Source organism: Silurus meridionalis, chromosome 12, assembly GCF_014805685.1.
Source record: "Silurus meridionalis isolate SWU-2019-XX chromosome 12, ASM1480568v1, whole genome shotgun sequence".
NCBI classification, from domain to species: Eukaryota; Metazoa; Chordata; class Actinopteri; order Siluriformes; family Siluridae; genus Silurus; species Silurus meridionalis.
The window spans coordinates 9,113,154-9,133,375 of NC_060895.1; the positions used below are offsets into that span (position 1 = coordinate 9,113,154).

Here is a 20,222-nt window from a genome sequence, read left to right on the forward strand (position 1 = left end):
TATTCTGGGTGTAGCAATTTGTTGTTTAGGTGAACTCTGATATTTGATGATATTTCACTTCCAACAAATATGTAAGTACAGAGAAATTTAGTGAGATTGTGTTTAAAATTGAAAACAAAAAATAAAGAGAAAGTTAAAGATGTATGAGGTTTTTGTATTATGTGTAACCTGGCTTAATAATAATGGTTTTAAGTAAGAATGAAACATATACAGTGGAAAAACGTGACAGTCAGACATAAAGATTTTTTTCTTCCCACCTCTGAGAACCGCAGTTTTTTCAGCTGCTGTTGTTTCCTGGAGGTAGTTTTAACGAAATTGTTCAACCTCAAAAGGAGGAGCACAACAAAGCTTTCCAAAGTTTCATTTCTTTTTGTCACAAAAAAGATTTGAGCTTTTTACAGAAACAGAATATATCAATAGTTACCATGCTGCTGTTTCTGTCTCATGGGACTTTGCTGCTCTATTTTGGAATCAAAGGTATTTTCTTACTGTAGTCTCTTCTAGTAAGTAGTAAATCAAGATGTAATTATTTGACTGTATTATTCACTGCCTGCTAATGTATTTATCGTTCTTTCTTAGATGGTGTGTGCCAAGAGACTGAAATTATTCAAGCTAGATTAGGAGAACAGCTTACTTTAGACTGCATGTATAACTGTTCCTCTGGGTTCGTCCGTGGATCTTGGGAACGGGAAGGCGGGCTGGCATGTAGCACTTGTTTTTGGACTTCATCTGAAAAAAACATGAGTGAAGACCTTTGCAATGTAAATTTGCAAATTCTTAATCTGACCCTGGAATACACCCTGTACAACTACTCATGTTTTTCTGTGAAGAATGATCATCCCGATCTCCCTCGTACCCTTGAGCGGCACATATCACTTCAAATTCAAGGTAGGAGCTTGTAAGACCATGGCTTCAGATCATTTCTGTGGTGTTTATTTGGTCTTTATTCATAATCTTGTTATAATAGATGAGATCACAGTAGCAGTCATCCCTACTAAACCGGCTTTAGGTAAGTCAAGAAAAATGCGTTACTCATTTAACATAGACTCTAAACATTGCGAAATGACTCAGCTACGCTTTCGCGTTTGTTTTTCAGATGTAGTCATGAAAGTGATGATTTACCAAAATCAGAATGAGTTAAAGCTCAACGATTTAGTCAAAGGTCTATCTTCACATTCCATCCGAGTGCCAGTGGGAGACAAACTAAAACTGGAATGTCTTTCTACCAGCCAACAGTGTGACGGCCAGTGGATGAGGAATGATGCAAATCTCACAGAAATTGCCATCACTGGCATGCTGGTAGAATGGAATAATATTGCAGAAGAAGATGAAGGAACATACATATGCTACACAAACAAGCGTTGTACAAGCCAGAAGATTAGTGTTGTGATCAATGTCATTAAAAATGGTGAGTTGTCGTTAGCTAAAGAATGGTTATATATTATTGTTAGATTTTTATCATACCCAAACAAAACATAATTCTTGGAGAGGTTTTCCACACGATCTACGATGCCCGTGGTGTCTTTTCTGATCAGGGATGAATTACACAGCACACAGAATGGTGCATATGTTCTTCTTCAGTTTAATACAGATAACAGACAAGTATATATACACACACTGGAAAAAACCTGAGCTAAAATTGTTCCTGTTTGGATTAGAAGGCATAGTAACCAGAGATGTGTGAGCCCAGAGAAATACTTTCCGTGTACCTTACATACTCATCTTAAAGATCCTATAGACACTAAACAGACAACATAGAAATGTGTTTAAGGAACCAGTGTGAGGCCCATCTTAATACTAACAATTATATATATTGCTTAATAGTATGTTTTAAGGTGCATGTATGCTCATTATATTATTTTTTTTCTGTAAATAAATAACTTTAGTGCAATTTTCAGATGAATTTGGATGGATCAGGCCATTCGCAGCAACCACACTGTCTGTAGCAGTCATTCTGTTAGTTCTGCTGATATATCTATGCTACAAAAAGAGTGGGAATACTTTGCTGGATGCAGAGGAATCAACAGACGCCATTTATGAGAAGTAAGATGAACAATTAAATGCTGGAAGGCATTAATGGAATTTTATTGCTTTTACTCTCTCTTTTCTCTCACTCATTTGCTTGCGTTCACTCTCATTTTCTCTAAAGTATTGTTTCTCTCAAAACTAAAACGTGATTTTAACACCTACCCATCCACCCACCCATGACCTGTCCCCTATATACAAGTGGAAAGTCATGAGTTGTTGTAGCCTAGTTTAAAAAAAGGTATTCAAATTTGAAAGGCTGAAAAATATATTTTCTGCTAATATTATTCGAAATATTTACTAAAATGTAATTACACATCTTTTTAGCAAAACAAGATATGACTATTTTATTTGGGCTATATGAGAAATGGTGGTACCCAGAAACTCGAATGACTCCACTGTTGTTACTGGGCTGTTCATGATGGTGAGTGGGGGAGTGCTGATTGGGGTGGGCATGAAGATCTGGGTCAGTTTGGCTGAGAGAAGATCAGGAATTATGGTATTAGAGGCCGAACTGTACACACAGCTCCAGTGATCTATTGAAGATCTAAGTGAAGATGGGGCCAGTTGGTCAACACAGACTTTTAGACAGGCAGGTGAAACACCATCTGGACCTGAAGCTTTCCTAGTCGTCTGTCTTCTGAAGACTCGTTTCACATCCACAAGCGCAGGTTGAATGGAGTGGGAGGAAGGAAGGGGGTTGCAGACAGGGTAGGTGAATGTGTGAAGTGCGGATCAGAGGGAGTGGCGGGTGCTAGAATGGCCTTTTCAAACCTGCAGTAAAACACATTCAGATTTTCAGCCAGTTGTTGATTTTCCACAGACTGAGGGGGTGGTGTCTTGTACTTGGTGATGTTCCAGTCCATACTGATGCTGGGTCATTTGGCTGAGATTGTTTTTTTTTTTTTTTCCAGCTTTTTAGAGTAGGTTTTTTCAGCCAAGCTGATCTTTTTTGGTAAAGATCATCTTTTTTTTTTTTTATTTTTTAATATAACCATCAGCGTAAACATGCCTGAAACCTAAACCAAGCTTCATTTTCTCTCACGGTGAATGCCAGGCTTTGATTGCTGTTGAACATTTATCTGCTGTAGATTAGAAACAGATAATGACTTTCACATTGTCTGTAGTGCTCCTGCACCATTACATCAGCATCAAAACTGAGAATGGAGAGACTTTTTTTTATTTCATAAATAATACATAGACTTCAATAAAGAGAATTTTAGACAACAGAACAGAACTGACTGAATGAATCAGTAAATATTTCCACACTGGTTCCACACTGGTGAACAAACAGCTCATTCCAGTTATGAGATGTTAAAAAATTTCAATCTGACTGACTTTTACCTCAGGTTATGAGATATAAACTGATGCTGATAAACAAAAGTGTCCTATTTTCAATTACAACCTTATAGTTCCTTTAAATTAGCAAGTATTGATGTTTTTCTTTCTTTTTATAAGTGGATTACATTATAAATGTAGATGAAGATAGTATGTAGATATAGAAAGTGTGCCTTTTATTGAAAATATAAATAAAATATGAAATTTGTGATTTTCACTTTTGAGGTTGATAGATTTAAAAATAATATGACTGCACTCAATGCTGTAATATAAGAAAAAAAAACATTTTATGTTAAGAAATATGTAAACTTTATATGTGCAAATTTGACCATTGGAAATAGTTTTCAGACGACCACACATTAACCTTCTAACTACGTTTATCTTATTTTTCAAAAAGCACAAGAATTAAGAATAGAGGAACAATCCTCAAACCCATAGCACAAGGTGAGTTGTATTTGAAATTGCCATTAAATAGTAAAATCTAACAAACTTAGCCATGAAACAAATAGCTTATAATTATAATCGTTTTCTTTTAGACTGCCAGAGTGATCATGAAGTCCCTTACGCTGACATTGTGATCTCTGTGAGAGGCTCCAGCATTCCAGAACTCACAGGACTCCATGGACAAACTCCAAGAGATCACCGACTTGTAAGAGCAGCATTTTTATTTGCAGTATAGACGCAGTAACATGTACTATGACTCACCACAGACATTAAGGCATGAAAAGTAAAAAGCTATTCTGTTCCTGTGTGTGCAGAGATGGAAGGAAGAGGCCACAGGTGTATCTCATCTACAAGCTTGTCGCTCTGCAGACAGACTACACGTGCACCCCAGAGAGGTCAGCAGGAAATTAAGCACAACCTCCGAATATGCCGTCATCACATACTCCACAGATGCACTTAATTAGTCTACTTTAATGCATAAGCAATAAAATAATATCAGTATTATGGTAGCCATTAGAAGTGTGAAAGTTTTATTATAATTGTAGTGCTTGTAGATGAAAAATATGACATGCTTTATTATTTCTTGCTTTTTTTTTTTTTTTTTTTACTTTTGCATGGGATATGATATATGATATGAATGTATGATATGTTCAAGTTACATTACATTAGTTTGTGTAATAAGTGATGTTTTTAATAAAATATTTAGTACCTATTACAAGGCTTTATCATTATTATGTCCAGCTTTTATTAAAAATAATTTTATTAATGCAGTTTTTTTTTGTGCATTATATAAACCCATATACATTTTTGCCAAATGTTTGTGGACACCTGATATATCCACTTTGCAGGTATAAGAACCTTAAGTCATTTTTTTTAATTTAGCTGCAAAATTATTAGATCAGGATCCAATGATGGGCAAGAAGAAGGACTGATGTGTGGTTTGTGTTCAAGTTCACCCCAATGGTGTTTAGGGCTCTGTGAAGGACACTTGAGCTCTTCTGCTGCTACTTTGGCAAACAATGTCTTCAAAAGATGCTTTGTCAACATAGTCTATGATACAATTCTCCTACCATAGTAGGTATGATAGTCCTATTGTCTAATAATTTAATAGCCATGAATGCTCAAAAGCTCATTGTGGATTTTCTGAAATTTCAAATAAGATGACACTTTCTGTCTCTTTATGCAATCCCAGACAGTCTAGATGATGTTGAGATCAAATTTCCAACTCCATTTGCAAAAATGCTGCCCCAAACATGCATGGAACCTCCACAATACATAACTGATGCCTGTAGACACTCATGATTGCATCCCTTTGGCAAACAACTTTCCTCCAGAGTGCCCGCTGCCAGTTTTCTTCACCCCATTTTCTATGTTTTTGTGCATATTTTAGTCAATTGGCCTTGTTTCCACATCAGAGTTATGGCTTTCTAGCCGCTTTCTTCCATTATGACTAGTTCTGCATGGCAGTTTCTAACCGTTCTTTGTTCTATATTAGGGCTTTCAAATGATACAAATATTTAATCGCGATTAATCACATGATATATGTAATGGGGTATACATAAAATTCACTGTTCGGTATGTACCTCAGTTTTGAAGGGAATTTAGATTGTAACTATGTTCTACACATAAAAAATATTTGCATTCAGTACGAATACATGTACCGTTTTATATATATATATAAATACTTAAATATATATATATATATATATATATATATATATATATATATATATATATATATATATATATATATATATATTTAGGGGTGACCTGAATAGTCAAAGATTAGGAGAAGCCTGAATCGATTGCCAATGTCACAGTATAAAACAAGGATCATGCCATTTTGGCCATTTTTCTCCCAGCAAGTTAATATTCAGTATATTAAGGATAATGCTTTAAATAAAATAGTGGAAAAAAAATATTTTTACAGATTTGTTCCGACTTGTATCGATAGATAGATAGATAGATAGATAGATAGATACAACGCCAATATACCTTTTGGCCCTCTTTGCTTTCCGTAGTTGCTGCTGGTTGCGTAGCAACTCCCGACACCAAATAGAAGTTTTGGAAACGGAACGGTAAGGATTTCACACATATGAAGTCCTTATGACATGCTGAGCAAAAGTTTATAACACAATAACACTTTCATTTGTAGGAGATCGTTAGCTATCAAACGCTGTCAGCTTGCAGGTATTCCGGACAGCTGTTATACTTCTACTGCACAAAGAGTCGCATTTCATGTGCTACATATGGGACTGCACGGTGTAATAGATTAATGCATTGTGTATAGTAGAAAAAAAACAGTCTTGTGTTCTTACCTGACTTCCTTTAAGCATCACAGGACACGTTCTATACTAGTTAAGATGATGCAGGCATGTTGTAGGAATGTTCTCAATAATTAATCTATTTTATATACAATGTATATTTGATATTAAAGTTGGCTATAAAGTTTTCCTGTGTTTTATGCCTGTTCTCATACTGTTCCTTTCCTATTTTGGAAGCCTTTTAGTTAAGAAATGGCTGTGTCATTCTCCAACGCCACCGTGAGAGTCCCTGGTGGGTTTGCAAACCTTCTAGAGGGACTGGCCAGAGAGGTACTGAGAGATCAACCTGAGGACATCCCTGCCTTTGCTGCACAATACTTTACAACACTTCTCAAGAGACGAGAAGGTAATTTACTCCAGTAGTGTGTCACTTGGCTGTTCAGTGTTATACATGTCATCATGGCATTCTGTGTATATATATATATATATATATATATATATACACTCCCTATTTCTGTATGGGTTTTCTCCAGGTTTGTTGTTTTTACCCATCTCCCAAAACATGCATGTAGGTGGACTGGCTACTTAATGTAACTGACCCTAACGCTCCCCTCGTATCCCATCCAGGATGTGCTTTCTGCTCAGTGTTTCCCAAATAGTCCAAGATAAAGCATAACTGACAATGTACTATTTCGAATATATATATATATATATATATATATATATATATATATATATATATATATATATATATATATATATCAGCAGATATAAAATGCATTTTAATGTTTTACAATTAATTCATTTCATTAAAATGAATGCTATTGATTAAACTGATTTCAATGAATCAATCTATTATTGATGTGACACACTCCAAGAGAATGAGCAGAAAGGAAAACAAGGAAAAATCTCACTAGTCCATTATAGAAAGTTCAAAATATATAGGCAAATTCATACAGTCCTACACACCCCAGACAATTTAGCATAGCCAATCCAATATGGCATGTTTAGGAGGAGGTGTTAGCTCAGTGCTTAAGGCATTGGTATCCGAAAGGTCACAATTTGTAATGCTAGCACCACCAAGCTGCCACTGCTGGGCCCTTGAGCAAGGCCCTTAACCCTTATCTACTCAGTTGTAAATTGCTTGGGATAAGGGTGTCAAATGCCATAACAATGTGAAGGCAAAATAAATGTTTTTAAGAGGTTGGAAGAAACCAGAGAACCCTGAGAAAGCCTGTTGTATAGGTATGTACTGAACCAATACAATGCCTTAAAAATGATTTCATCCTATTCAGGGGAAATACTTTCTTTCAAAGGAAATAAGAACTATAATTTGTACTGCTATAAAAAAAAATCATTTTTTAATTTATTTGCACCAGAAATGTATTATTTGCAAATTTCTTTTCCAGAAAGCGGCATGGATCCAGTGAAATGGGGTGAAATGATGGAGCACAGGTTTTCCAACAATGATGCATTTAAGGTGGTTTGAAGAGATTTTGCAGTATTCTCAAGCGACTAGTTATCTTTCATTATTTAGCAATGTTCTCGGTTTGTCTTATTATTTCTGAACAGAATGCACCGAAGCAGGAAAACTGCAGCCCAGTCCAAGAAACCAGGAGCTCTGTCAATGAGTGAGTCTGAATTCTCCCTGACTTGACAAGAAAGGCAGCATCGATCAGTTCAGATCAACTTTCTCTTGATGAAACAATAAAAGAAAGGCAAAATGTAGGAAATAAAATGTGAATTAGCTCCAGGTTGTACATTTTATTTGGTTTTTCTGTATTTCTTAACTTTATCTGAAGTGTTCTATATTTACCTTTGAGGGCATTATGAACCACAGATGTTACGTTTACCGACAGGATCATGACAGGATTTCAGTGGTATGGTAGTAAATTTGCTGGTTCAATAGACAGTAACAGAACAGACATCCACACCTACTGTCCAGGATCAGTAATAAATTGTGATCATTGTGTTGCTTGTTTGGATCCCTGCTTTATCCGAGCCTTCATTGTGAATCAAACACATTATAATTGCTACTTAACTTGTGCTTTTATTTAAATGTCACCTTTCAGAGACAGAGACCCTCCCTTTGATTTGTCTGAAAACAATGAGGACAAATTAACCAAATCAAATCCGAACTCCTCCGCTTCACCCGAGACCCTTGAGGCCTTTAAAGACATTGTAGAGCCGGAACCACAGCCAAACGATGAGCTAAATAAATCCGAGGACGATTCAGGAGAGACAGATTCCGAACTTGATCCGGAGTATTCATACAGTGGAACTGCAGATGTTGACATCTGCACTGAAGAGCTAAATAAAATGGTTGAAGAAGTCGAGGGGCATGCGGTAGAAAACGTACTGGAGTTCAGTGCTGATGATAATGAAGAGAATGAGACAGAAGAAAAAGAACTGGAGCAAGTAACCCTTTCATCATACGGTGGTCTCGCAAATGTAGACGTGTGCTCGGAAGAACTGCAGACTACTTTGCAGGAAGAGGAGCACTTCGGGGGCAGCGGAGACATCCCTGTGACTGATGCACATTTTATTCCTTCTTCAGAAAGCCCAGACCCTGTACTAGTCGAGCAAGATGTCCCAGATACCCAAGATGAATTCATTCCATCTGGTGCGGAGACTTCAGTATATGTCGAACAGGATGCAGATGAAGAATTAAATAGTATCTCTGATGATGAAAAGACAATAATTTTTCCTGTTAAAGAAGACCAAATAGGAGAAACCGGTCATCTTTCAGATGATGTTGCAGAAATGACTAGTGATTTGTTTGATGATGCAGGGCCAGAAATTCCTATTGTGGAGCATTTAGACTTAAATGAAGGAAGTGAAAGTATCAGTGTGTCAGAAGTGGCAAAAACTTTTGATGACTCAAATCCAGATGAAATACCACTGGGGGTTGAAAACCAGCAAGCAACTGACATTTTGGCAGCTAAAGATATGAGTGAATCATCATTTATTCTGGAAAAAGGCAGTCTAGCAGACAGGAGCAACGAAGATAAGACAGGAATGGAGGATTTTCCGAAAGTTGAGGTGGAAAATAACGATTGTGACAGTAACACTGATGTCACTGATGCCTCAGATGAAAGCGATTTCCTGACTGATATGCAAGAAGATAATACAAACGATGACCCCCAAGATATGTCTGAAATGATTCCTGTGGAAGCTATGGAAGGCCTGGTGGACAGTGACCTCATTTCCACTGGCTTTTCAGCTGAAGATGTGCACACAGATGATGCTAGAACATTTCAACAAGATGTGTATAAAGTTGAGAATACCAGTGAAACTGATCAAGAAAATAACGGTGGGAATGCACTGGAGGACACACAGGAGGACAATTTGTTTTACAGCACATTTACTCATGAATCTAAACGCCCTCTTCCTGTTCCTACATCTGTGGAAAATGAGCAGGATTCCACCTATAAACAATATGCTAGAGATTCGCAAGAGCACGCAGAGGAACCTGAGATAAATGATCAACAAGATTATGAAGACATGGTCCATGAGAATGTGCTTGAAAGTGGGAATAAGGATGTAGACCAACAGGTAAGATGTTTTTTTGTTTTCATTTGGTAAATTTGGGATCATTTTTTTATTGGTGGGGGGGGACAGCAGACGGAGGGGGCAAACAGAGAATCCAGGATAAGTGATGACCTTATCCTGGATTTAGACTGTTCCAATTTTTGTCCCAGGCTGAAATTTAAAAATAAAAACCTCACGGACACGTCTGATCAACAGCCAGGTGCCTCTGTTCTGGTCTCGAGAGATAGGTGATTGAAGATGCCCCTGAAATAGTTTGGTTTCTGGGTAACCAACTGCATCATTCAGACACACTGTTCCAATCACTCAATGCTACAATGCTGTCAGTAGACATATGAATCACAGCAGAGAGGATCGGCACAGTGATTTCAGAAGCTAAAAACTCTAAAATTCTATACGATTCTTGGTGTATTTTAGTAGGAAGTTTGGTGGACAAGGATTTATAGGTGTTGCCATGGAAACATGGTACCAGCCATTTCTCCTCTAACTAGATATAGATGCTCTTTTCTTTTTCACTCTTTTTTTTAAAAATACATTAATACCTCTTCCGATCTGATATGGAAGCCCAACTAGATATTTAGTGAGTGAACTCCTACTGAGGGTAATTAGATCTGTGCAGTGTTTCTGTCTCATTTCCACTTTTCCACTTTTAGGTCACCTAATCTAATCTATATCACACCAGCTACTTTTTTCCTTTCAGGCACGGTAGTTATGGATCTCTTTGTCCTGCCGTTGTTGTCGTTTTCTGCAAAATTCCACACACAAAAAAAGTTCATATTTAACACATACAACACAGAAGGCTTTTTTTTTTTTTTTAAGTTAATCGAGTTCGAGCATGGCATTAGGTGAAATGTGTAAAGTTTAAGGAGGAAAAATTGATGCTGCATCTTGGCAGAATGCAAATGGGTCAAAGGCGGAATATCTTCTGTGGGTCTAGACATGCAGGCCAGGCTTTTAGCATGCTAGGAGCTTTTTTTAAATGCGAAGTGTTCCTAGCAGAAGCAAAGCTGGAAGATATGCAATTTCTTACTGCCTCTAGGCAATGGACAGCGAGCCGAGAATCTTATCTGGGAATTAGGTTTGTTTGCGTAGGCTTTGTTAATGGATAAATCTAGACTGATGCTGGCACAAGACCTATAGTAATGTTTTCCCGTCCCGTTTTGCAGCGGTAATACTACAATGTCACAAGGTTACTAATACATGCTTAGAGAAATGCTTCTATGCATCACCATGGAACAAATTATGTGTCTCCGATTTTCACAGCGGGTCCCGAATCAACCTGCAGCCCAGGACCTGAGAATTTGACAGCTGAGAGCAAATATGATTACTATATATAGAACAAAAATAACGTAGCATAAGAATATACACTGTAAGGAACGACATAGACCAATAGTGACTGAGGTTTTTATTGAGGATCCAGAGAGATTTATTTTCTGGCACGAACCCGCACCAGCAGGATCTGACTAACAAACCATATGTAAAAGCAGGATGCAGCTAATGCTGCTGCCACTGATCTCTATTTTCGACAGATATTTCTCAGTATTTCTTTGCAACACATTGCTAGTGGCAACTGAGAAAGCGCATGTTAATTACCTTCATGGTTGTAATGTACACTCCAAATCGATTTTGTATCACATACAACATAAGTAGATGGATTAAGCATACACCGCTCAGCCCTAATAGTTTCGCTGTTGTGTTATTTATAGACATTACATTTGATTCCTTCCATCTAATATCTGATATCATAACCAGTCAGAGTGGCATAACGATCAAATCATTTTCTTTCCGCATAAATAGAGCAGGCATGTATTTTTTTTTCCAAAGACGAGATTTGCTGCTCTCAGTAACCCAATTGCTACACACTGTAGTTTCTTACGTTACTAATCCAGAGCTGCGAAGCTATAAACAGAAACATGTCCGAGTTTCTTTGTTGTAAATGCTTCACAAAAAAAAAAAAAACTACTCTACATTTGAACGCACTACAGTCATCTTATTAGACTTCCTCAATATTTATCCTCAGATCTGCAAACTCCACAGCAGGGTTGTACGATGAGTGAAAAAAATAAATAAATAAATAAATGAAAGAAAAAACACTCCAGGGGTGTTATGTACATTAGATTAGTGCTTTGCATCAGTGACACTCGGTCCTTTTTATTTACTCACTCATTGCCATTCCAAGACTCTTATCGAAGACCGTCCATCACATATCTGTAATCTGACTGCCATTGCACAACCACCACCCTTCATTTAGCAGCTGGTTGGCCTACAGCGGTTCGACGTCTCCATATCCTCAGATAACTTTTCTGCATAAGAGACAACCGTGATCACATGGCACATTATTTTGTACACCATTTTTGAACATTCCACATTTTGTAGTGGTTGAAAACAATTTCGACCCTTACCCTCGCTTTACCTTACCATTGGTTGGCTCATGATGGCTCTACGTTCCCATATTTAAATCCGACCAGGTTATCTACATGGGCTGGTCACTGGATGCTTATCCACAAACCTGGCACTCTATGATCCTAATCCAAGATTTTTTTACTTTTCTTAGAGGTCACTATAGTTACCACTGGTGACCCTAGTGAATCTTTCAGACATAACCCTGAGGTTCTCAGACTTACACAAACCCTTTTATAATATGAAATCTTTTTAAGTGTTTGGGTATGTCCATTTTAGATTTGAATTACCATTCTCCCCATGTGAAAGTGATCATTTCACACTGAAAAGTCAGAGTGACAATAGATGGGACAATATAGTGATAGTGATTGTGGGAGATCTCTCTCTCTCTCTCTCTCTCTCTCTCTCTCTCTCTCTCTATTTATTTCTCTTTCTCTCTCTCTCTCCTTGATTTCCCTCCCTCTCTCTCTCCCCCCGCTCCTTCTTTCCACCCACTTCAGCTCAGCTTGAGAATAATAAGCAGAGCTGGGTGAAAGGCGCGCGCGATCCGATCTCTGTCATCATCATTCTTATCTATTAGTCCAGTAAAGAACACATTTCTCAGCATGGACTGCCACTGCGTAAGTAAATGCCTGTTTAATTTTTTCATTAATATTTATAATTGATCTGTAACACTGCATTTATGTAACTTATTAGAGTTTTTTTTTCTTTACAAGAATGCGAGGTCCAAAGTGCAATGCGATCGCATGCACTTGCACTTGTATATTATTAGGTGCAACTTCTCAGGCGAATGCACTTCAGCTTTTGACATGGAAAACATCTATCGACATCCTGCTCGTGCGCGTATGCGCGTCATACTATAAGATGTTCCTTTCATTAGAAATGACGCAATAGAAAGCGGGGTATTTTGCATATACAGTAGTGTCTGAAAACAAGTGTATTTTACAGGTTTAATTTGATGTTCCTGAATTTGCTTCCACACTCGTCCTCCAGAGGGCGCTGTAGAACTCTGTTATTGCATATTGCATTTTCAGTTGATTTTCTTTTATCTTTTTTGTGTACTAATAGAACTGAAGAACGTCTTGGAGGATTTTATTCAATGCCTAATGTTTTTTTCTTTTTTAAATTTGCATTATAGTGACATCTAGCGTTCAGACAGTTCCAGATCACTGATATACCACAGATTCTGAAATCTTTATAAAATATTGTTTAATAAAAAAAAGATATAAAGTGATCCTGATTTTTTTTTTTTGGATTGATGCATGAAATTGATGTGTGGATCGAAAAAAACACACAAACACTAACTGTGGCATGTGGGTTTACAGGTTTATGACCTAAGACACACTCCAGGAATAATTTTTAGGTGCCTTGATCTGTGTCCGACCCTGGACCCCACAATGAAAGACTTGTAAACTTTCAGTAAAAAATTAGACATGGGTCTTCAGAGTAAAACATTTAGATTTCAGCTCACCAGAAAGTACCATATAATTGTCATTTCAGGGATTCTGACGTTTTTGTAATGAAACGTTACGTGACAAAAATTGTCACGTAATGATTGTCCTGTTAGTGATGCACAGTGTAAACTCAAATTGTTCGCAATGCTGTTTTCTTTATAATATTTAATATTCCTCGATATTAAAAATAAAACACACCTTGTTTTTTGTGTTTTCTGAACCCTGACTTCAGGGCATAAGGGAGTTTGCAAATCATAGCATTAGCTTAACAAATAAATGAATTTTTAAAATATAGGTTAATACATGAATAAATAGTTAAATAGTTAAAAACTATGAGCAAATAGGGTCACAGGTTTTCCAGTGGTACTGTAATGTAATGCACGTTTGCAAGGATTATATACCCTATAAAATAAATTTGCGTGTTTTGGGTGAAAATATATTAAATTCATATCACCATTCTATGGGCAAAGTGTTTGACTTAAGAATGATGCAATCGAGATGGTACTTTGGAACAGAGTTTTAGATCGAATTATTTAGAGTCCAATATTTTAAGGTGAACATTAGTAGTTTGTGAAAATATCGCAATGAGTTATATTTCAGAGATTGATAAATTTTAGTTCATCAAAATTCAGTTTTTCAAACTATTTTTTGACACAGTCGATCCTGCTTTCCCCCAAAAAGTGCAAATCCAGTTTACATTGGATAGCAAATACTGTCTTTGATTGCAAACAAGACCATATACATGGATTATTTTGAACTATTATCTCTAGTTACACTTTATTTAACTTGAATTTTTTTTTTCAAATACCCTTAAAAAATATAATAATTTGGAAAGACTGAGGAGGATTACATGATCACTGGCAGAAAACACAAATGTTTATTTAAAGATTTCAAGGATGAATTACACCCCTGTCTGTGTGCATGAGGTGGGATAAACATGTCAAAATGTTCAACAAAATGAAAAGGAGCTGATTAATTTTTAGTTTAGTGGGTGGCTTCATGGTTCACCCACCCAGAGGCTGTTTCTGCCCTGTCACTCATCCTCTGCTCACAGCCTTTACAGATGCTTGGTGAGAGAATTCATGGAATCAAATGCAGCCAAAATAAACATTTAATGTACAGTATAGCCAAATCCCACCAACACATCGTCCGCATTTGTAGAGAATTATATCCTGTGTGACATGTTTTTAACTCTGGAAAGGTTAAGTAATTATCATCTTCTTTCGGTAAATGATGAAATGTTTAGGAATTACTTAGGAGTTTAGGAGTTCTTTTCAAAGTTTCAAAATTAGAACCTCTTTTTACTGTCTATTGGTATCTTTTTCTCCAAGTGAAAAATGAGACCGTTACAAATTTGCTCTATATTGGGTTCAGTGCATACTGCATGGAGTCACTTTAAAGAGGATTAAGACGACTGGTGATCAGACTAAGCCCACTAATCTGTGGTGGCCACATTTGTAGAGAATATTTTTAAAGGTACGAAAATGCACCCAAAAATCATCTGAAATGCCATGGTTACTAACCCTGTCCTACTTGATTATTGTGGTAACAGGAGGAGAGCAGCCAGCCTCAGGAAGAAGAAGACATCATGGACATCCCACTGGATGACCCGGAGGCCAACAAGGCAGCCGCCAAGATCCAGGCAGGTTTTCGTGGCCACATGACCCGGAAGAAGTTGAAACCCGGTGACAAGCCCGGGGAGGAGGTGAGCAGCACTGGTGAGACGCTCAACGGCAGCCAGGGGGACGCAGGTCAGTGACTGTCCCCGGTCTCTGTAGAGTGTAGACTACGGGCCCAGGAGTAGTTCTGTAGTTCACATCTTCTTTGCCCAAAGACACATGCCAGCACTTGAGTCCAGCACTAAATAAGACCAGCTTTTCCAATTGAAGTGACGTCAAAAGTGAACTCATATGGATTTGTGAAGTATATACAGTTCTGTTTCATTTCTGGTGAGGGTATGGTGCCATAGAGATACAAGGGATAAAACCACTAGCCAGGTAGGCTCACCCATGACTCACCTCACTGAGGCATGTCATCCGCTAGGATATAATGGTTCAGCAGATACACTGTCAAACCTCTTCTCACAAAAAATGATATTCAGTCCAAATTCAGCATGAGCAGATGCCCAGGTCTGAAACTAGCCTCAGTTATACACTTTTTTCCCCACTAACGCAGATTCCTTTTACATTATGCAGAGTAAACTAAGCTACACTGTCCTCACAATTGGTCCTGTGATGGCTGGCAAGACGTGTTGCTTTCAGTGTTTTTTGTTAAGGAGAATTTGTGTCCCAGTTGGATCATGAAATTTTATCACCATCAGCCTGGTGAATTATAAAGTATCTAAGCGGGCTTGGCCCATCAGACTGATTCACCATTCAAGCACTATGCACATTCCCAGCAGTCCAGGAAATACTTTTGAAAGCAAGAGCCCCTGTTATACAGTGCAAGCCAGATCACCATGGAATGACCTAGTCGTTGAATCTGGTTTTCCATTGTTCCATTGTTACATCAGCCATCTTTGATTCAAGTGTGCACCCAACAATTGACCTTGTAGTCTTCACTGAAGCTGATCCTGCAGAATATTCCCTGCTGTGCCTGGTGCATGCCCTGTGGGATTATTTAGACCAGATTGTCGGCATCTAATCCTCAGACCAACTGTTCATTTGCAATAGAGGAACTTTGGAAACCCCTAGTCTACTAGGTGTACTAAATGTACAAGCTGCCCGGTCGGTACTTTGACAGTTCACTTTTCAAAGTTTCGTCTCATGGGCATTGTTTAGAAAAAAATAAGTTGCAGATGTTTGGATATCAGTGAGCTGTTTCTCTATATTCGAAAAGGTGAGCATAAAAAAATATAATGGTTATGAACATATCAGAAGATCTTTGAAGGGACTGTTCTTCATTGCATTCTTTGCATACATTACAAATCCAGATGTTTTAAATTGCTTCTGGTAGAAACAGTATCATTGGCGAAATAGAAGTTTTATAAAATCTGGATAACCACTGAGCCACCTTGTCATTTGGATCTGGCATCAGCTTGGCAAGGGAACTATGGTTGTCAGATGGGGTATTTTTTTAATGCACATTTTGCACATACTGTACTCTGTCATATCACAAAGTGACTTGTTGGAAGGTTTTGGCATGCATGCACACATGTCCTAGCAGTTACACAGAGTTTATTTAGAGTCTATTACCGTCTTTTAAGTCTGCAGTTTTTATTCAGTAACTAATAAGAATAATGTAGTCACTACTGTGACACATTTATGTGGATATGGGTGCAAGGAATTAAATTCCAGACACACCGAGAATTGCTTGACATTTGCAGGGATAATAATCTTGGACAGACTTTGTAATGATTTAAAATAGTTGCACTCGCTGATGGTCTTTATTACCACGATCAGATAATTAATGCTTCCGTGTGAAGCAACATTCCGGCAATCCTGGCAATGAAAATGTCATCCGTGGACAAAAGCCTAGGGAGCAAATTGGCTGTCTGTCTCGCTGGGAAGAACATCATTATTTACTCTCTCATGGCAATAAAAGTGACTCTAGTGACAATCATGTGCATCTGCATGTGTGTGGAAGAGGGTTGATAGCACTTCTCTTCATGCTCCCCTGATTTTAGCTGTTATGTGATTAGAGAGCTGCCTGGTTGGTGGAAGAGGTGGGGTTTGGGGGGTTTGGGAGGTAAGTAAATTCAGTGGATCGACAGAGAGAAATCTCACACTTGCAACATGGTAATCCTGTCCTAGTTTTTAAGACCTAAATCTAATCATGGTTGTGGGTGTCTGAAACGTCTGCAGTTGTTCTATAACTGGGTGTGAAAATATTTCAAACAAATGTTCTCTTTTCTGATCCAATCTTAAATCCTACTCACCATAGAATCAGAGTTTTAAAACAATGCTGTAGCCTTATGAATGCGACGCACCACTGTCTGCTCGATTGTTCTAAACTACCTAAACTCTTCATAGGGTGCGAATATCATTAGTACCCCATTTTCACAAATTTTAAAACAGTCCTCTGTCTGACCCCATGTCACTTGAATAGAAATAAAAAAATGTAACTTTAATTCAGCAGGAAAGACAGCACAGATAAAAAAAACAATAATAATTGTTCTTCAAGCTTTTGTTCTACATTTATGAAGCCCTGAACTTAAAATTAAACTTGAGAAGAATCGAAGAAAAACTAGTCATTCAGGATGGAAAGTGGGGCAGGTATCGAGTGTGAGCGTGTCCTTCTCACATCACCAGGCCTAGATTTCTCTCCTTCAGCTCTGCTGGTCCTCTGTACCCCATCTATAAAGAGAACTGGGGGGAATTTAGTCCTTTTTCTGTCAAGCAACATCAACCCAGTTCTTGGTTGCTAAGCATTTTATAAATGGAGCTGTTATTTTTATCCTCAGGTGCATCTGCACCACAGTGATCAAGCTGAGAAACTGGGTTCAGTTTTAACTGGTCTGGACAAAAAAAAACTGCATCTGGCTGTTAGGTGTAAATGTAGTAATACTTTTGGACCATACTGTGTAAAATTTTCGAACTTCATAAATGATAGATTATTTATAATGCATGTGAAAATGACGTTACTTTCCATGTACGCTAATACACAATAGAGATGGAGCAGACCAGTGCAAGTATGGAAGTAGTTTTAGACACCACTGTTGATTATATGTTCATATGCACAGGGTGGTGCAGGGAAACAGGAAATTTTGGAACTAGGAGTTGGCGACCCTGGGATGGTTGTTTGGAACCAGTGCAACCTCGTTTAGAACTCCATGGCGTTAGTTAGAATGGAGGAGGGGAGCAATGTGCAACAAGGGTTCGCTGTAAAAGCCTTTTATACGAATGCGCAAAGGGAATTTCGCCATCATTACCAGTTAGGACATCGTGATTGTGTCCCGTCTGCTCATTTCGAGGAAACAGGTTCAGGCTTAAAAAAAGAAGTCCCCAGGTGGTGTACACATGTCCCGCACACCAGAGAACATCGAGGATCATTACTGTGTTTAGCTGTTTCTTTGAAATTACCGACCAAGTTATAATCGTAAGAGCAGACGGGACACAATTAAGGCTTTCTAACTGATTATGATGCTGAAATTCCCTTTGTGCAGCACTTACACTATCAACATTCTTCTAAACAAGGAGTTTTAAACGAGTCGCACTGATTCCAAACAATTGCCGAATCACCAGAATTACCCGTTTTCCTGCGCCATGATAATCTTAATTATTTATACCTCCATCCACCCTTCTGCATGTTATTGGAGATATTGAGAATATTATAGTAAACACATTGGAAAATCCACTGTTAAATCTGTTGCATTAGTAGCAATATTTGAGCTGATTACTACGAAGTGTGAAAACAATATCTCACACTTTTTACAGATAAGAACTCACAATGTAACTGTCTCCAATATTGTCAGCAGAGCATTCGAAACCTGTTAAATCTGTTGTGTGTTCTGGACAGCAGGAGGATCAGAAGGAGTAGAGACAGATGAGACATCCGTGCCAGAGCAGTGAGGATTCTTCACTCTGGGGACAACAGTTCCTGGAGACGTTCCTTTTTATTTAGAGACATGCTGTAGTTGTAGGTTGGATCTCTGATCTGAAATATGATCGCTCATTCTTTATCATTTCAGCCTCTCTCTTTCTACCTGTTTCTCTTTCTTTTTTCTTTTGTTTCCTGCTTCTTATCCAGTCTAAGGGGAATAACAGTCCCAAACCAGCATGCATTTGCATCTCACTGGGCATGAACTTGGTGCACTTGTACCCTTCCTCTGTGTGCTCGTCCAAATGTTGGTGTGAAAGGCAACAAGAATGCTTGGTTTTAACACGTACTGCTCGACTCGAAACTATTTTAGACTTGAAATTACACACAGCTGTTTTTGTATTTGCTGTTTGCTTGAGAGTTTGCCTTATTGTGGTGGTTATTAGAATGCATTGTGTTTAAATACTTTAGGATTGATGTGAGTGTGTGTGCGTGTGTGTATAATTTATTGAATGCTATTCTCTATTTATTGCTCCTATAAATCTGCTTTAACCTATGATAATCTGTTAAATGTTTGCTTTGCTCCCTTTAATATTTATCATCTCAGTCTGTAGAAACGGAGAAAAAAGAAATCAGAGCTTCCGAAACAGCAGTTAGCATGGCTAGCCTTCTGTTCTTTCTTCCTCTTTTTTTTTTTTTTTTTTTTGGTTATTATTTTATTTAGTAATCAAAGTTGCTGTATTTTAATGAGATTAAGCATTTTGATTTGACTAGGAATGTATGTTTTATTAATGGTTATAAAGATCACCTTGCATGTACACAATGGAATGAAGCATCAGCACTAAACTGAATAAAAAGCTCTGAAATGTCTCCTGTGTAGATGATTTTTGCTGTTTGCTTAAGACCATTGTTTTTTTATAATTTTTTTTTATGGCTTTTTACGAGAGATGCTGATGCTTTAAAAGCAAACACAACATATTAGGCATGAGGCCTAAAGTATTAATCTACACCTTTTAGAGTTCTCCCAGTTGGAAACTAATCCAATAAGCCCGGCCAATCATTTATTAGGACCACATGAACCACATAATACCTGGCTCCAGTTCATCTCCTAATGTAACACTACCCAGGAGCAAGTCTTAGGAAATGATCTGAACCTGCCTTCGAGCACAGGGAAGATGTCCGTGCATCGAAGTAAACATCATCCATTTAAAGTCCAGTGTAAACATTGTTCTTTGTTTTAGTCCTTTTTGGAACCTGAAGAATCGTATGT

The 20,222-nt window shown here is 37.8% G+C and overlaps 2 protein-coding genes across 9 annotated transcripts; both read left to right on the forward strand.

Annotated features, from left to right (window-relative positions):
• Window positions 1-328: 328 nt before the first annotated feature.
• LOC124394985 lies at window positions 329-4,499 on the forward strand. 2 transcript variants are annotated; one of them, XM_046863514.1, is made up of 8 exons: window positions 329-477; window positions 580-888; window positions 968-1,009; window positions 1,097-1,408; window positions 1,887-2,043; window positions 3,761-3,807; window positions 3,900-4,012; window positions 4,122-4,499. In XM_046863514.1, exons 1-8 carry the CDS (start codon window positions 426-428, stop codon window positions 4,269-4,271), a joined length of 1,182 nt encoding a protein of 393 aa, XP_046719470.1. In that variant the 5' UTR covers window positions 329-425; the 3' UTR covers window positions 4,272-4,499. The 2 variants fall into 2 exon arrangements, with proteins under 2 accessions (XP_046719470.1, XP_046719471.1); XM_046863515.1 differs by having other exon boundaries at window positions 1,899-2,043.
• A 1,318-nt stretch (window positions 4,500-5,817) lies between these two features.
• On the forward strand, window positions 5,818-19,822 carry spa17 (sperm autoantigenic protein 17). Of its 7 annotated transcripts, none has more exons than XM_046863507.1 (7): window positions 5,818-5,885; window positions 6,309-6,477; window positions 7,481-7,551; window positions 7,644-7,702; window positions 8,144-9,626; window positions 15,027-15,225; window positions 18,932-19,822. In XM_046863507.1, the coding sequence occupies exons 2-7, from the start codon at window positions 6,324-6,326 to the stop codon at window positions 18,982-18,984; spliced, it is 2,019 nt and encodes a 672-aa protein (XP_046719463.1). In that variant the 5' UTR covers window positions 5,818-5,885; window positions 6,309-6,323; the 3' UTR covers window positions 18,985-19,822. The 7 variants fall into 7 exon arrangements, with proteins under 7 accessions (XP_046719463.1, XP_046719462.1, XP_046719467.1 ...); XM_046863506.1 differs by lacking the exon at window positions 5,818-5,885 and adding an exon at window positions 5,904-5,997; XM_046863511.1 differs by lacking the exon at window positions 5,818-5,885 and adding an exon at window positions 5,904-5,997 and having other exon boundaries at window positions 18,935-19,822.
• The last annotated feature ends 400 nt before the right edge of the window (window positions 19,823-20,222 follow it).

Excerpts from the sequence above, each read along its gene's own strand:
- LOC124394985 (XM_046863514.1), top strand. The coding sequence starts at position 426 with ATGCTGCTGTTTCTGTCTCATGGGACTTTGCTGCTCTATTTTGGAATC. Across the intron at positions 478-579 it reads GCTCTATTTTGGAATCAAAG|ATGGTGTGTGCCAAGAGACT; the intron begins GTATTTTCTTAC and ends GTTCTTTCTTAG. Across the intron at positions 3,808-3,899 it reads CCTCAAACCCATAGCACAAG|ACTGCCAGAGTGATCATGAA; the intron begins GTGAGTTGTATT and ends GTTTTCTTTTAG.
- spa17 (XM_046863507.1), top strand. The coding sequence starts at position 6,324 with ATGGCTGTGTCATTCTCCAACGCCACCGTGAGAGTCCCTGGTGGGTTT. Across the intron at positions 6,478-7,480 it reads ACTTCTCAAGAGACGAGAAG|AAAGCGGCATGGATCCAGTG; the intron begins GTAATTTACTCC and ends TTTCTTTTCCAG. Across the intron at positions 7,552-7,643 it reads CCAACAATGATGCATTTAAG|AATGCACCGAAGCAGGAAAA; the intron begins GTGGTTTGAAGA and ends ATTTCTGAACAG.